This window comes from Quercus robur, chromosome 12 (assembly GCF_932294415.1).
Source record: "Quercus robur chromosome 12, dhQueRobu3.1, whole genome shotgun sequence".
Classification (NCBI taxonomy): Eukaryota; Viridiplantae; Streptophyta; class Magnoliopsida; order Fagales; family Fagaceae; genus Quercus; species Quercus robur.
The window spans coordinates 28,014,249-28,030,160 of record NC_065545.1 but is presented as its reverse complement, the minus strand read 5'-3'; the positions used below and the strand labels follow the sequence as shown (position 1 = coordinate 28,030,160).

Below are 15,912 nucleotides of genomic sequence, written 5' to 3'. Positions count from 1 at the left end.
AGAGATTTGATTTACAATTCATATGTATATTAAAGAAAAAGGTACAATAATATCAATAGAATTGAATGATAAAATGATTGGATTAAAAAAAGAATGAAAAATAATGAACAGAAACAAAACAAAAAGAAATTACCTTAAATTATATAATTGAAACATGTTATGTAAGAGTAAGACTGATCTATTTTAATCAAAACTACAAATTATGGTAGATGAGTAAACATAAAAACAACCACAAACTTTAATCCAAATTTTTTGGGTCAGCATGGTAAATGAGTAAAGCAATTTAAGATAAATAACGGAGTTTAATTTCTTTTGAATATTTCAAAAAATAAATATTTTAGTCCTTGATCATGCGCATAATGTGTGTTAAAATATTATTTATTAGCTTACTATATTACATAACATTTTCTATTTATTTCAATGTTGATTAATACAATCAAATATCTTTTTTTTATTTTTTTATTATCTACAACATCAAATGATTTTTTTTAATAAATAAAAATAAAAGTTATTTATGCATATCTTATGCATTTACTTTGTTTCTATCGTTATACATGAAAAAAAAAAAATTCAAACATAACTCACACCCAAAAATAAAAGTTCAATTGCAATTTATAGGGAAAAAATGCTAAATAGACTATTTCCAGCAAAATATTAGGCGCATGGAATGCGTTCAAACTTATTTAGTTAGTTGGACTTTTTTTGAAAGTCGAGTTTGGCAAACTCGACTTTGGGTTGGAAAGCAAACACTATAGTGGCATTTTTTTTAGTGGCGTAAACGCTGCTATAGGCACTAAAAAAACACCACTATAGTGTTTGCTTTCCAGCCCAAAGTCGAGTTTGCTAAACTCGACTTTCAAAAAGAGTTCAACTAACTAAATAAGTTTGAACGTATTTCATGCGCCTAATATTTTGCTGGAAATAGTCTATTTAGCAATTTTTTTCTAATTTATATATATGAGAGATGCTACGTCTACAACATTTTTACAACATTTTCATAACAAATCATAGGTGGTTAGTTGTTATTGGTTTAAATTTGAACCTAACACTAAGTTTACTTTTTTACCCCAATAATAACAATCAGTAATAACCTGCCACTTATAATTTGTTGTAAAAATGTTGTAGACATATCATTTCTCTTTATATATATATATATATATATATATATATATATATATATATTTAAATTGATAGAAAGATGATTTAAATTATGAACATTTTTGTTGAAAATAACAAGAAGTGTCAAATGAGTAACGAGCTCTTGACTCAATTGTAAATGAGAGAGAGAGAGAGAGAGAGAGGGGAGAGGGGGGAGTTGGACATGGGCTATTTGGTTTGGGTGGGCAATACTCGGTCAAAGTTGTAGTTAAAAAATAAAAACATTAAGGGCTGTTGGGTAATATTGTTCTATTAACATTATTTATATTTTTTAAAAATATATGTGGATAAAAAGATGTGTGAAAAAATGTGTAATATTGTTTAAAAATTAAAAACATGTGTTTAAATACATTAATCAAACGGCTTTACTTTGTGTTTGTGTGTGTGTGTGTGTGTGTGTGATAGTCACGCACAAGCAAGAGAGTGGAATAGCTAGCTATATTTAATCCATATTAACTTTCTACCTCGCGATTTGCAATGCGTTCCTGTAAGCTGTAATTTTCACTTTTATAAACAAACAACATTTCCAAATCCTCACACAGTTTACAATACAATACAATCTCTCTCTCTCTCTAATCTCTATATCAGAGCAAATGCGACCCCAAAACCAAAAGGGATAGCCCAAACCCACTCGGCCCTGGCCTTGCTCACCGTGGCCAGTGACCAAAATGGGCAAAGCCTCAAAGTGGTTTCGCGGCCTCCTTGGCCTCAACAAAAAGACAGACTCACACTCCCAAACTCCCAAACCTCCCAAAGAAAAACGAAGATGGAGCTTCGTTAAGTCATACAGAGAAAAAGACCACTACCAAACCAAACACAACAACGACCAAACAACAACAAAAGCAGAAGCCACCTCGTACGGAAAGGTGTCGGCCTCAGAGCACGAGGAGGATGCCAACAAGCACGCCATCGCCGTGGCTGCTGCTACTGCCGCAGCGGCAGAGGCGGCGGTTGCTGCGGCCCACGCGGCGGCTGCGGTGGTCAGACTCACCAGCAGCGGCAGGTGCGCCACCAACACCGCCGTGGCTTACGTTAGCGGAGGCGTCCCTGAAGAGTGGGCTGCACTCAAGATTCAAGCCGCTTTTCGAGGCAGCTTGGTTAGTACTCTCAACTCTCAACTCTCAACGCTCTCTCAAGTCTCATCCCACTATTCCATTCTTCTATCCAATATTTTTCTTTTAAATAATTACAAATTTTACATAAAATAAGGGATAAGTTTTTTTTTTTTTTTTTTAGTTATTAAAAAAGAGTTATTATAAGTAGTAGTACCGTACACTGATCTTTTGTCTTCAGAGCTGTGAATCTTTCAGTTAAGTGTTTAGTTTCATTTAATTGGCCGTTAATCTCGACGTAATTACGGGATTATCGCTCGGGATTTACCGTTATGGTTGAGAGCTTGACACGTGTCTCTCACTCTCTCTGTGAAAATGAAAGGGGCGTTTCTAACTGAATACGAAACGTCCTGTTAATTAGAAATTTTGCAGAATATTCGTTTGATTACACTTGACTTTTCGCTACGTTTTTCACTAGTTCCTTCCTCCTGCAACTGTAAAGACCTGAGTTTCCTTCCACAAAAGGAAACCAATGATTCCTGCGACGTCGTTTCGTTTATACTGCCTTATCAGATCAGACTTCGTAAGTCGTAACTATCACGTGTATCTTCGTTTGGATCTGAGAGCGAGAGTGAAACAAATGATGCCTTCGTCATATCAAAATCACTGATTATGACTTTCACCCCTTGGGAGTGGGGAAGGTAAAATGTCAATTCTTCTAAAACGGTGTCGTTTTCTTCCCTGTCTTTGTGAAGCCCAATGTTATTCATTCCCATAATAATCATTTCTTCTATTCCTATTCCTTCAATGCCCAGCTGTTCTCTCCTGTCGTTTTGCTCAATACTACATTTTATAATTGAGTCCCTGTACTTTTCACTTAATGCGTGTTGCTGGCTGTTGGTGCCTAAATTTTTTACTAATTTTTTTTATCAGGTTGATAATAAATGTGGGTGAGAATGAGACTGATGGTGGTTATGGTTTTAAATTTGGGTTTTAACATGGAATTTTAGTTTTTGGTATTAATATTTTGGAAATAAATAAATCTGACATACCGTTATTTAAGTGCTTTGATTGGAAGGGACCACTTTGCCAATATCAAGAAATTTCTGTTTCCATATTTGTAGCTTGGGCAATTTGGTTGCAAACTTTGGATTTATACTTTATAGTGTGAAACTTCATGTTGAATTGTGATTAATATGTAGTATATGCTAGATTTCAGTGCTCACCGACACAATTGACATTATTTTCTTAGATTTTAATTGCTTGAAAGATAAGAAACAAATTGGAATGTGAATTTGTGCTTTGATTTCTTTTTTCCCCACTTGTAGCTCAAATAAATTATGCAGGGGTATGTGCACTTAGTCTTTGTTTTATTAACTAATAAGTCTAGGTTCACACAATTTTTCATACATCTTGCTAAGGTGCTAAGTAATGATATTAAATTCTTCACAATATACAACTTCTACAACTACAAGCTATGACAAAGTGTGTAAAAAAATGAGTAGCAGTTGTAATGAGAATGCCTTTATTTTATTTTATTTTTTATATATATTTATTAATTTAAGGGCTCGATGACCAATAGTTCAACTCTTTTCATTGAACTTTGGCATTGTGGGTGTTGTAGCCTTGTATGACAGTAGTTGCTAGGACCAATAATTGTCCCTACCAGCAAAAGGTTTTTGTTTAAGAATGTGTTTTCTTAAGCCATACAATAATTGTTTCTTAAGAGACTTGTTATGACTTTTTCCAAGTTAAGTTGGGTTAGTTGGGTTTTAAATGTTGTATTATAAAAGTCTAGACATCATGGTCACAGAATTTATCAACTTTTGTTTGACCCTTTATGGTGTGGCTAGTGAGATGTCTTTGTCTTATTCATGTCATGTCAGACTTTTGGTTTTGAGAGACTGGCTTTTAATATGGTTTCCTTTAGGCGCTTGTTACATTTAAAATTATTAGTCGAAGATTTTTACTTGGCGCCCTAATTTGGAAAATTGCCTTTCAATTTGAATGTCTTCAGTAAATGAAACAGTGTGGTCCTCACACTATATATCTCAGCTGTCACATGAGTGTAATAACTTTCTGGTCTTAATTGAACAATACGGGTCTGCCAATTTAAGCTGTCCTGACATTTTTGAAGCAAAAAGGTGATGTAACTAAATTTGTCTTAATGCAGTGGAACATTGTGTATCATAGCTTGATTATAATTTAATAATGCACTTATGATATTAATTGTGCACTTGATTGGTGCATAATCATGTGGTTCAGTGTTTGTCAAGTAATTTTTTTTTTTTTTTTGGGGTGTTTTTAAGGCTAGGAAGGCATTGAGGGCATTGAAAGGATTAGTGAAGCTTCAGGCATTGGTAAGAGGACACATTGAAAGGAAGCGAACAGCAGAGTGGTTACAGAGGATGCAAGCATTGTTGCGAGCACAGGCGCGAGCGCGTGCAGGACGGTCCCAGATTTCAGAGTCTTCACAGTCGAGTAGCAAGTCTTCTCACTTCCACCACACTGTAAGAAAAATTCAAGTTTCCCTCCAATTTGCAAATTTTTTGCAGCCTCTTTTGTGGGGTTCCTTGATAGGTTTCACACTTTAGGGAATGGACTTTTTCTTTTTGCTCCATGCAACTTATCTTTATTTTTTTCATCGAGTGTATCAATATCGATATGTGACTTTAGTGAATTCGGTTTTTAGAATTATAAAATAATGACTAAAAGAGCAACCTGCAGAAGTTACTTTGAATGTGTTTCTTTAAAGGTGCACAATTTCAAGGTGTTTCTACAGATATAATATGCTTGGACTGGTTTTCTAAAGAAATAACACTTCGGAAATTTAGAGTTTTTTTTTAATAGTATTTCCTAACTAAAGTTAGGTGGTTTTTGCCTCTTTTTGAAATTCATTTGACGGAGCAAATTTTTTAGTTGTCTAGTTATTCTCATCTAATCTTGCCACTGCCTACATTGTCACAGTTATCCAATGAAAGATGGTGATTAGCAATTTATGTATTTTACCAATCATTGCTGCAGTCTAAAAATCTACACATATTTCCTGATAATCTTTCAGTATTGTAAAAAAAAATGTGACCAGAATCTCTTGTGACTGCTCTCTCCTGTGGTATCTTATATTTGTATTTGCATCAATTATTCATGAGTGATGTATTCTATATACAGGGTCCAGCAACGCCTGAAAAATTTGAGCATGCCATCAGATGCAAGAGTACCAGATCAGATCAATCACCAATGCTCACGGTATCCCTCCTTTTGCTTTATTTTTTTCAATTCCAAACACCATTAAATTTATCCTGCTGGCTTATGTTCCATCACTACAAATGCAGAGAAATGGCTCAAAATCAAACAGAAGGCTCATTGGCAATCAAGATGAAGCACGCATAAGTTGGAATAGGTCTGACAGTCGGAAGGACGGGTGTTCAACAAAGACGGGCACTACAGATGATGAAAAGAGTGATAAGATCCTTGAAATCGATAGTGGAAAACCCCACTTCACAACTAAACGCAAAAATGTCCTCCACTCTTCTCATCATGTTCTCGCTTCTGACCAATGTAGTCACAGCTTTACCACTTCAAAGGACTCAACTGCCCATCAAACAGTTCCTAGTCCATCTTCTTGTGAAGTCCAATCTTTAACCCCATTGAATTTCTCTCACGAAGTTGAGGACAGTCCTTTCTGCACTGCTGATAATAGCCCACAATTCTACTCTGCATCATCGAGAGGTGGAGTATCAAAAAGTAGTCCCTTCACTCCCACAAAGAGTGATGGCTCAAGAAGCTTCTTAAGTGGTTACTCAGACCACCCTAGCTACATGTCTTACACTGAATCTTCAAGGGCCAAGGTGAGATCTCTCAGTGCTCCTAAACAAAGGCCACATTATGAGAGGACTAGTTCGACAAAGAGGCATTCTATTCATGGATTTGGTGAATCAAGATCGAGTGCACAAAGAATCTCTAACTTGCATGCAAACTTTGCGAATAAAGCCTACCCGGGATCTGGTCGCTTGGACAAGCTTGGGATGCCAGTGGGTTATAGATACTAATGTGTTTATACTGTTTTACATTTTTCGTCTATCATAGGTGCCTAATTATGTATTTAGGTTAATTTTAAACTAGGTATCAAGTCTAATCTACAAGATATGAACTACTTCATGTGTTTAGGTTAATTTTAATCTAACTGAATACTAAGATGACTAATGAGTATCTTAGTGCATGTGACTTTAACGAGCCGAGTAATTCTTAGGATAATGATTACTTGTCAAAGTAATGATAAAATCTTGTGTGCCTAATCCTGTCCTTTTCCCCTTAAGCTCCTTATGTGTATATTCTATAACGATCATTGTTTTGTTTTTATTGAGATTGCACCTTGTTTTTCCAAGCCGACCATAGGAGTGTGCCGACAAAAGATCTAAATATGTTTTCCAAAAGCTTGTACTCTCTCTGTGAAAGTTCGTGCAGGATTGTTCAAATTACATGGACAAAAAAATAGGAAGTACAATACAAATGAAAAGGCGTTGTGGTGAAAGAATAAATAAATTGAAGAAAGTCAATCAAGACGGCTATTGCTGTTGTGACGTGCGATCGAGTTGTACAATTTATGTGATATAGCCCACATGAAAGACCAGATAACAACGAAAATTCTAAAACGTGGACTCTGAGATAGACATTGTCGGTGGTTTAGGTGGGTCTGCGGAGTGTGGACATATATGGCTCTTCTGACCTAACCAGTGCCGGTAGACTACGGTCCCTTATGGTCAATCTCTCTACATTTACAAATAGGCCACTTTTAGGATAGGGGAGCCCGTGTCTTTATGGATCTTGGTCAAATAGTTCAACTCAACTTCTCAATCTGCACCACTATTTAGTATTTACATGTACTAGGCTTCATTTCACGTGAGTAGAAACGATTTTATACACATTCAGCAAAAAATAGAAAGAAACGATTTTATACACAACTAAAATATTCCCCTCTACAAATGCGTGGATCTCAATGACTACTTATAGTACATCTTCTTGGCTTTACCTTGCTTTATTTTTTTTAGAAATTATTTTATACAACTAATGCTTTTCATATAAATGTGTGGTATTTAAATCAGTGAGCCTTTGTCACATATAGGCTGCATGGGGTATTTGTCTCCACTTTGAGTTTGACGTATATTATTATTTATTCCCTAGAATATGTCACCCAATTTTGGAAAACATTTTTATTATGTAAATAATTTCATTATTGATATCGTTTTGACAATGTTGATGACTTGATGGTTTGATGACTTTCTATCCCTTCCATGAGATTTGTAAATGGATTTGATCCCTCTTACACTTAGGGTGTGTTTGGATAGAACTTATTTTGTTGAAACTGAAAACTGAAAACTGAAAACACTGTAGCAAAATAATTTTTAAATGTGTGAATAGTGCTGTGGGACCCATTTTTAATGAAAAAATTGATAAAAAATAAAATTTGTGGGTCCATAAACAGTGCATCCGTGCACTGTTCATAGCTGACCAGTCAAAAGTTGCGGCTACTGTTGCATGAACAGTAGCCGCTTGTGGGAAAAACGCGTGAAAAAAAAAAAAAAAAAAAAAGGAAAACGCAGAAACGCAGAAACGCAGAAACGCAACGCTATCCAAACCAGGCCTTAATATAAAAGAAAAGTCTAGAGAGGAGAGACAAAAATATTCACCGAATGCCTTTAACTATTTGTATTGTTGTGGAACACCCAAATGAACTAAGTGGTAAAAAGACTGAAACTTTATGTGCTTTTTTCCGTGTCTATAACAAAGCTATAACATAAAAGAAACTATCACTTAAACGTGAGTGGAAATTTTTTAGATTGTCGTGATTAAACATGGTTAAATCCTACAATTCTCCTTCAGACTCCTCTCCGCTGCAAAGCCAAATACTAACGCAATTTTTGAGCAAACTTCACACAAAATTAGTCTCCCACAACCTCATAGTATGGGCTTTCACACACACACACACACAAAAGATCATCTCCCCCCACTTTTAGTATCATTTTAACGATACTAAAAAAAAAAGTAAAAAACGAACGTTGGTTTTATGTGGTTTTTTTTGTTGAAGAGGGATAAACAAACCAATAGATTTAAATGTTGCAAAACCAATGGCAAGTCAAGGTGTCGTGGTGTAGTTGGTTATCACGTCAGTCTAACACACTGAAGGTCTCCGGTTCGAGTCCGGGCGACGCCAAGCTTTTCTCATTTTATATCCGATTTCTATTTTTGTGCCATTCCCAGCTTTTGTATTGGACCCCTTTTGAAGAAGAGTAAAACTGTAAAAGTGAATGGGCTCTTCTTCTTAAGCATAGACCAACAGTTTCACCCATTCCAAGCTGTGTATATTTGGACTCCTTTTGAAAAGTAAAGGTGAATGGGTTCTTCTTCTAAAGCAGTTCAACAGACCCACCAATGGTATTAGATGCTAAGAGGTAAGCATAGACCAACAGTTTCACCCTTTCCAAGCTGTGTACTTCTTCTAAAGCAGTTCAACAGGCCCACCAATGGTATTAGATGCTAAGAGGTAAGCATAGACCAACAGTTTCACCCTTTCCAAGCTGTGTATATTTGGACTCCTTTTGAAAAGTAAAGGTGAATGGGTTCTTCTTCTAAAGCAGTTCAACAGGCCCACCAATGGTATTAGATGCTAAGAGGGTGTTTGGTTTTAGCCAAAACTTTAACTCAAAACTCAATTTTCATCACCCAATTCTCAAAATTGGTGAGTCCCACCTCAAGAAACTTTGTTTGGTTCAGTTTTTGTTTTCAATTTCCATAACCCAAAACTCAAAAAATTGAGTCAGAGTTACTAAAATTGAGAACAAGTTTTAGGAGTTTTTAAGTTATGGAAACTGAGATATTATGACATTCTTGTAAATTTTTACAATTGTGCGGGACCTGCAATCATAACTTGTCTCAATTGAGTCAGACCACAACACATTCTCCCAACGACTCTCACATCCTTTTTTCCTTTTCATTACTATAGTCTTTACTCGACAAACCCAAACCTCACCCACCAAATTTACATTTCATTTCTTTTTCACCTTCCTCCACTCAGTCCTTTGAACATTTCTTCTTTTGCATTTGATGAGTGATGAGAATTGAGTTTAGAGGTTGAGTAATGAGAATTGAGTTTTGAGTTATCTTTAAACCAAACATGGCCTATGGCAACCTAAGGATGCCATGGTACTAGTATTGGATCAATCACACACATTCTTGTATGCAAGTTAGGCCATACACCCTGCTCCTGGAATAGTATCAAAATGGTGCATAGTAACACAACAATGTAGCTCTTACTTTGGTGCACCACTCACCATGTTCCCCCATAGCTCAAATGGTTCAAATTCTGATGTTCATTAGTTTTTCTCATCCCCCCTCCCTCTCTCTCTTGAAAAGTTTTCATCCACGCAACGTGATTTTAATACTATTAATCATCAACTATGTGTTGCTTTCCACCATGGAAACTAGAAATATAATAGAACTAGCGTAAAAGAAGAGGGCAAACAAACATGCGTAGTGCCCTACGCTTCCGGAAAGTTTCGACTCAGACAGAGTTTATGAATACATAGCTTGCTTTTAAAAAATAAATAATAATAAAATAACATTTACTTTTTGGTTGTTTAAGATTCCTTACACGCAAAGAGGAAAGAGGAAAATGAATGATAGTAAGAACTGCAAGAAGAGGTCAAACATGTTCTGTCATATAAAATAAGTCACATTCATGTGCAGCTCCCTTGAATCATTTGGAGCGGTGGGATTTTTTGTCCCATAAGAATAGAACTAAGGGTCTAATAAGAGGGTGGGTTAAGGCTCTGGTCCATTGCATCAGTGTATTGGACCTGATACTAAGCCTAATTCCCAATAAAATACACAAACAACAGTGCTGATAGTCATAATTCTTTCTTCAAAAGTTGTGTCTGTTTCATGGAAAATCTCTTATCTTATTCCCATTTGTTTAAAGATATTTCTTTTCTGAACTATTTCTGGACAAATTCATGCAAATCACATGAAAATTTTACAAAAATCAGCCAATTTTAATTATAAATATTTCCAGGGAAAAACCTTCTCCAATAAAACAAATAAATCCTTAGACACAAGGGGGGATTTTTGGAGAGAGAGAGAGAGAGAGAGAGAGAAATAAAACATATTGACATAAGAACAAATATAAAATACAAAACCCAATCGTTTGTGTATAATAATAGAAAGACTTCCTGTACTAGGTAACACTACTTTCTTCATGTCCAAAGAAATCTATGTATATTCATGTACATGAGTGAAAACATCCCGATGAAAAAAAGAACTAAAAAATAATAGTTGGAGGAAGAAAAAGAACCAGAATATGACAAGGTATGGAAAGTTAAGATAGGTGGCAAAAGTCCATTAGTTATCACAGTGCCATTTCGAGGTAGGCACACAGCTAAGATAATGGCACCAGCTGCAGTGATCGTTTCCATTCTCTCCCCTAAACAGCATCACCAATCCCACAGTAAATCTACAATTTTCAAAGGTAGTATGAATTAGTTTTCTAATAGAATTGCATCATGTGTTGTTTTTTTACCATAAAACTCCTAATTCAAACAATCCAAGAAGGGTATAAGAAAAAAAAGGTTAAAGACTCGTATACCACTTAGATTTCACTCCATTAAGACAAGTCAATATACGTGTGGCTAAGGATGCTGGAGACGCCTAGGGGGATTTTGTAGAAATAATATACTCTCTTGTGTTCTGAAGAACATTTGAGTACATTGTCTTTCAGGACACCATCCAAGTGTTGGGTATAATCATTCCTAGGAGCCCAAGAATGACTACTTGTTTTCCAATAGTCCCTTAATTTTTTAAGGTCAAATATTTTCCCCATTCCTTTAAAGGTTATTTCATCCAAATTACCATACCCCAATGAAGACCCAGGAAACACAACAGAAGGCAAAATGGACAAATCCCATGCGCTGTTAATCCCATATGCTAAATTAGAAACTAGTGTGATAAACTTACCCAGCAATCAGTAACACCACGGAAACTACCCAGAGAACATATTGGTAAGACTTGTACTTAGAATGGACACGAGAACCAGCTGGAAGATTCTGGCTTTCCATCCACCCAATCTGAGGTCGAATTAGCAAAACAAAGCCGAGGAGAAGTCCTGTCAAGAATCCTCCAATATGGGCAAAGTTATCGACATGAGGAAGAATTCCAACCGCCAAGTTAATGACAACGATAACTATAAGGGTGAACAGTGCTGCAGCCTACAGGAGAACAAAGAAGAGGCAAAAGTTAGAAATCGAAAAAAAAAATACCATAAAGAATAGGACACGCGATATAAAATGAAAAAGAATCATTCAAACAGTAAAGCCTCTCCAACTACTGAATTCAATTTTAAATTCTTTCTCCAAAATTTTCTATCAGTCCACAGTCTCTGCCCAGGTCTCATTGACTCACTATCACGAATAAGGAGGCTATTCATCCCAACTACTACTGAAAAATATTGTATAAACATCATAATCTTTGCACTTGCAAATATTATTGTTCAGTGGTGAAAGCCTCATTATTAGATGCAACTATGAAAGACATGAGGCAATCAATCCTAATGCTAGGTATGGACCGATAATAATAACAACAGTGACAACAAGAACAACCAAGAGCTAGCAACAAACCTTATTGCTATAAATGGTCCAATTGGTTAAGAGCTCTGATAACATTGCACCAAGAAGGCCAAACAAAGCACCAGAGGCACCAACAGAGATACTTTTTTGAATGAAGAGGCAAGATAATATGCTCCCACCAAATCCTGATAACAGATAGAGTAACCCAACTCGCACTGCAAGAAAATAGCCAAAATTTATGTTAGAATGCTTGAAAATCAGAACAGAATTTAAAAACCAATAAAGTGCGTAAACAAGAGCTTCATAAAGGGGTGAACTAAGGTTCATGGTCTGTAGATGACTGCATATGATAATCATCCATGGGAATACAATTTTTGAATACATTTTTTTTTTTTTAATGTTTTTTACAGCATTTGGATGCACAGAATTTATATTGTCATTGATAAAAGATAATCATACAGAAAAGGAAGATCCAAGCGTAAATATATTAATCTTTTGATATGCTACTGATGACCAATACAAATAGATGAATGATTTCAGCTTTACAGTGAACACAATGACAGCTTTTATAACCACATAAAAACATTTGGATAATCCAAACTCTTTAATCTTGAAAGAACCCTATTTTAATTAACCTAATAATGAATTTATAGATTAACCTCTTTTTCAAAATTGCACTAGTTTGATGTAGTTACACATTTAAATTCAAGCCACAGTGGAAAGCATGACATACCAAAACCAAATTGCTGTTCTAGGCGGATCCCAATGAAGACCAAGCTCAACATGTTTGCAAGCAGGTGAATAATACCGGCATGCAACCAGATACAACTGACAAGTCTCCATCCTTGATGTTGGTACACTACCTTTTGCCAGTCCAAAGCTCCTAATTTTTCCAATCTGCACAGTTGGAGTATAATATAAATTAAGATATCACCATAACTACACTTTTTTTTATATGTAATCACCAAATTGAGAGAGGAATGAAATGAATTGTACTTCCAAGCTCAAGCAATTCAAATCCAACCAATAACAGCATACTGCATAAATGTGTATTAATATGATCATGACGTATGGCTCCAAATAACAGCATGATTTTACTTGATTTGCCAAGAGAAAAACAGTAGTGATAACTATAAGTATAAATGATGCAACTAAGACTTACTTAAAAGAAGTGTTCCCATATCTATGTCTTGCTTTTAATTAATCTATACTATTATTAAAAGAGTAGCGTGTGTTAGTCTCATTATTTGATTTGTCAAAAATGTCCTTACTAAGAAATTAAAACCAAAAAGGACAAAATTTAAAGAACAAGTTAAAATTGTCAAGGTAAAAGCATAAATAAAAATCCTTAAATTAGGTAAAGCGGGGGAAAAAAATTGGGATAGTGGAGAGGTTATACTTTTAAAATTTAACCATCTACAACTACAAATATAATGGAACATGAGTTAACAACAGTTAAGGTAATTAGACAAAATAGAATTTTACTTTAATAAAAATAAATTTTTTTTTTTTTAAAAGAAAAGACTTTCGAACATGTGGGAGCATTTGTGAAGAGGGTTTTCTTCGCCACCCCCCCCCCCCCCCCCCCCCTCAAAGTATCTAATAAAAACTTGCTTCCCACCACATCTTTTAGCACAAATTAGACCAGACAATAACTGATTCCTGCTAGAACCCACTTTTGTATTATGATTCTTATCACAGTGAATGATGACTCATTTTATCCAAAAAGGTAGTCCACAAGAACAGGAAACCAAAAAGACTAGCAGATAAAATAAATCAAATAAATGGATGACATATCATTAAAGACTACAGACGAAACTAGAAAGATAACAAAGTATCCACAGTTAATGACTCATTTGATTTTAGGATGGGATTTCACATCCATTAATTAAACCAACTCAAATCTGCTGAAGATAACAATTTTGACCCACAAACCATGTTGAAAAAATGACGAACAAGGATCACTTTCATGTATCTGAAAATCTAAAGCTCCAGTCTCTTCCCAAATTAACTTAGATAGTATGGAAGCACCAATTAAAGTTACAAAAGCAAACCAGGAAAAAGAAAATTTAGTGCTAACAAATCCAGAAATCTCTCATGCTTCACCAAAAGATCACTCCCTCTAATTGCCACAAGCAAAAAAGCATATGCTAGACCTTCATTAATCATTAGAGGAATATTCTGGATTCCAGGAAAAAAATTGAGGAATTTTCTAGTGTTTGAACAGTGATACAGATAGCTAAATTGTTCAATTCTCTTTGATGAAATCACAGATAACTCATCCGTCATGTTGATACACAGTGGCTTATATTATCCTATAATCCCAGCTAACCATGATTTGGGGCTGTCAAAGAGCTAAGAATAAATTGGCCCAACACAAACTAGCTGATCCATCAATAGAATTTTCACCCCCTAACAGAATGGAAACAATCAGAAACCAACCTCCCTAATGCAAATAATTCTTCAGAAGCCCAATCACTAAAACCAGATCACAAGAGAGAAAGCAGACATTGAGAATTGGTAATGAATTCAAAATTCAACCATACAGATTAAATCTCATCCACCAAATTTATAATTCCACACGTCTAACATCAAGCAGAACGATTCACAATCCAAAAATAAACACAAACCAAATCAAAAACAAGAAATTTCTGCATAAACAACTACTAACTCCCAAAAATCCCAAGCTATTAACCAACAAAGAAAACCACAATATCTCCAAAAAAAAAAAAAACCCACAAGCCCAACAATCCTAATCAATAAAAAAGAACCCCAACCAAAAAATCAAATCCAACCCAGTTCAAAAGGCAAACAAAAATGCACAGAAAACAAATAAAATCCGAGACTTGGGGGACAAAGCAGAGAAAACTCACGTAGCAGAAGAGGGACCGAAGAGAGGGTTATCATGGAGAGGCTGGAAAGAAAGCCTGCCAAGAAACTTGGCCACGCAAGCCTCGTTCAAATTGGGATTGTCTTTGGGGCAGTTGTTGATGTACATGACCACAACGAAGACAGCAACATTGGCCACCACAAACAAAGGAATCAACCATGAAGTCCATTCATTGTCCGAGGTTTCAACATCGAAATTTTCCCGGTTGTACCTTCCGTTTTTTACTCCTCCTCGCTCAATATCAGAGCTAGCCATTCTTTTGTTTCAATCTCACAACAAATCTCTCTTTTTTTTTTTTTTTTTTTTTTTTTTTGTGGTTATGTGGGTGTGTGAGTTAAATACAATAATACGGGAGTTCGAAAGTTTCAGTCTTTTCAGAGACACAGAGGTTGTTTATTTATATTATGGAGAGAGAGAGAGAGATTGAGAAGTACTGGCTTGGAAGGGAGTGTAGGGAGTAGGGACTAGTAAATAGAATGAAAAATACAGAAAAAATGAGGTTTTTCTTTTTTGATGCGAAGAAAAGGAGGACTTTGTTTGTGTCTCTTTCAGATTTAACCGTTGTTGTTTTGCACTCTAACTCTTTTTGCTCTCTCCGACTCTTTCTGTGTCTGATTCCGTGGGGCTTGAATTCTTGGCTGTTTGACTGCGTTGCTCGTTTTTTTATGTCTGTATATTAGTAGTAGTAGTAGTGGAGTTTGATAGAGTTACCTGATTCCAAACATATGTTTGCTTTTGAAATTACTTATGTAGCCTTGAATTCGAGAAAAAAGTATGTCATGAGGTTAAAGACACCAATTAGTAAATTTCGCTAATTGAATTAATTAGAATCTGCAAATCAATTATTGTTTTTGTTATGGCAAAGATAAGAAAAGAAATTGCTATTTCTCCTTGCCATGGTTATAAAATAATTCAGGGCTATGATCTAAAAAAATAATAATTCAGGGCTAGTATGTGAGAATAATGTTATAATATAAAATAAAAATAAAAATAAAAATAAAAATAAAATAAAATAATGGAGATAAGAATCATGAAACCCATCCAATAAAATTGGTGAAATTTTTTTTAATTTATACAATAAAATTGATTGAGAACTAATTAGTTGACAATGTCAAATTGTTTATTATAATGCATTCTTAATAAAGCGCAATTGATGTCAAATGTCTTATAATTAACACTGACACTTCCTATAAACTAT

At 35.2% G+C, this 15,912-nt stretch overlaps 2 protein-coding genes and 1 non-coding gene across 3 annotated transcripts; 2 read left to right on the top strand and 1 right to left on the bottom strand.

Moving 5' to 3' along the window:
- The first annotated feature begins 1,685 nt into the window (after window positions 1–1,685).
- Window positions 1,686–6,505, top strand: LOC126708780 (protein IQ-DOMAIN 22). Its single transcript, XM_050408715.1, has 4 exons — window positions 1,686–2,255; window positions 4,520–4,720; window positions 5,379–5,456; window positions 5,543–6,505. Exons 1-4 carry the CDS (start codon window positions 1,827–1,829, stop codon window positions 6,257–6,259), a joined length of 1,425 nt encoding a protein of 474 aa, XP_050264672.1. The 5' UTR covers window positions 1,686–1,826; the 3' UTR covers window positions 6,260–6,505.
- A 1,842-nt stretch (window positions 6,506–8,347) lies between these two features.
- On the top strand, window positions 8,348–8,421 carry TRNAV-AAC (transfer RNA valine (anticodon AAC)). Its single transcript has one exon. It is a non-coding gene; the product is annotated as a tRNA-Val (tRNA).
- Window positions 8,422–10,352: 1,931 nt separating this feature from the next.
- Window positions 10,353–15,357, bottom strand: LOC126709054 (RHOMBOID-like protein 2). Its single transcript, XM_050409133.1, has 5 exons — window positions 14,698–15,357; window positions 12,558–12,721; window positions 11,876–12,039; window positions 11,217–11,467; window positions 10,353–10,716 (listed from the first exon to the last, which is right to left on the bottom strand). Exons 1-5 carry the CDS (start codon window positions 14,967–14,969, stop codon window positions 10,605–10,607), a joined length of 963 nt encoding a protein of 320 aa, XP_050265090.1. The 5' UTR covers window positions 14,970–15,357; the 3' UTR covers window positions 10,353–10,604.
- Between the last annotated feature and the right edge of the window lie 555 nt (window positions 15,358–15,912).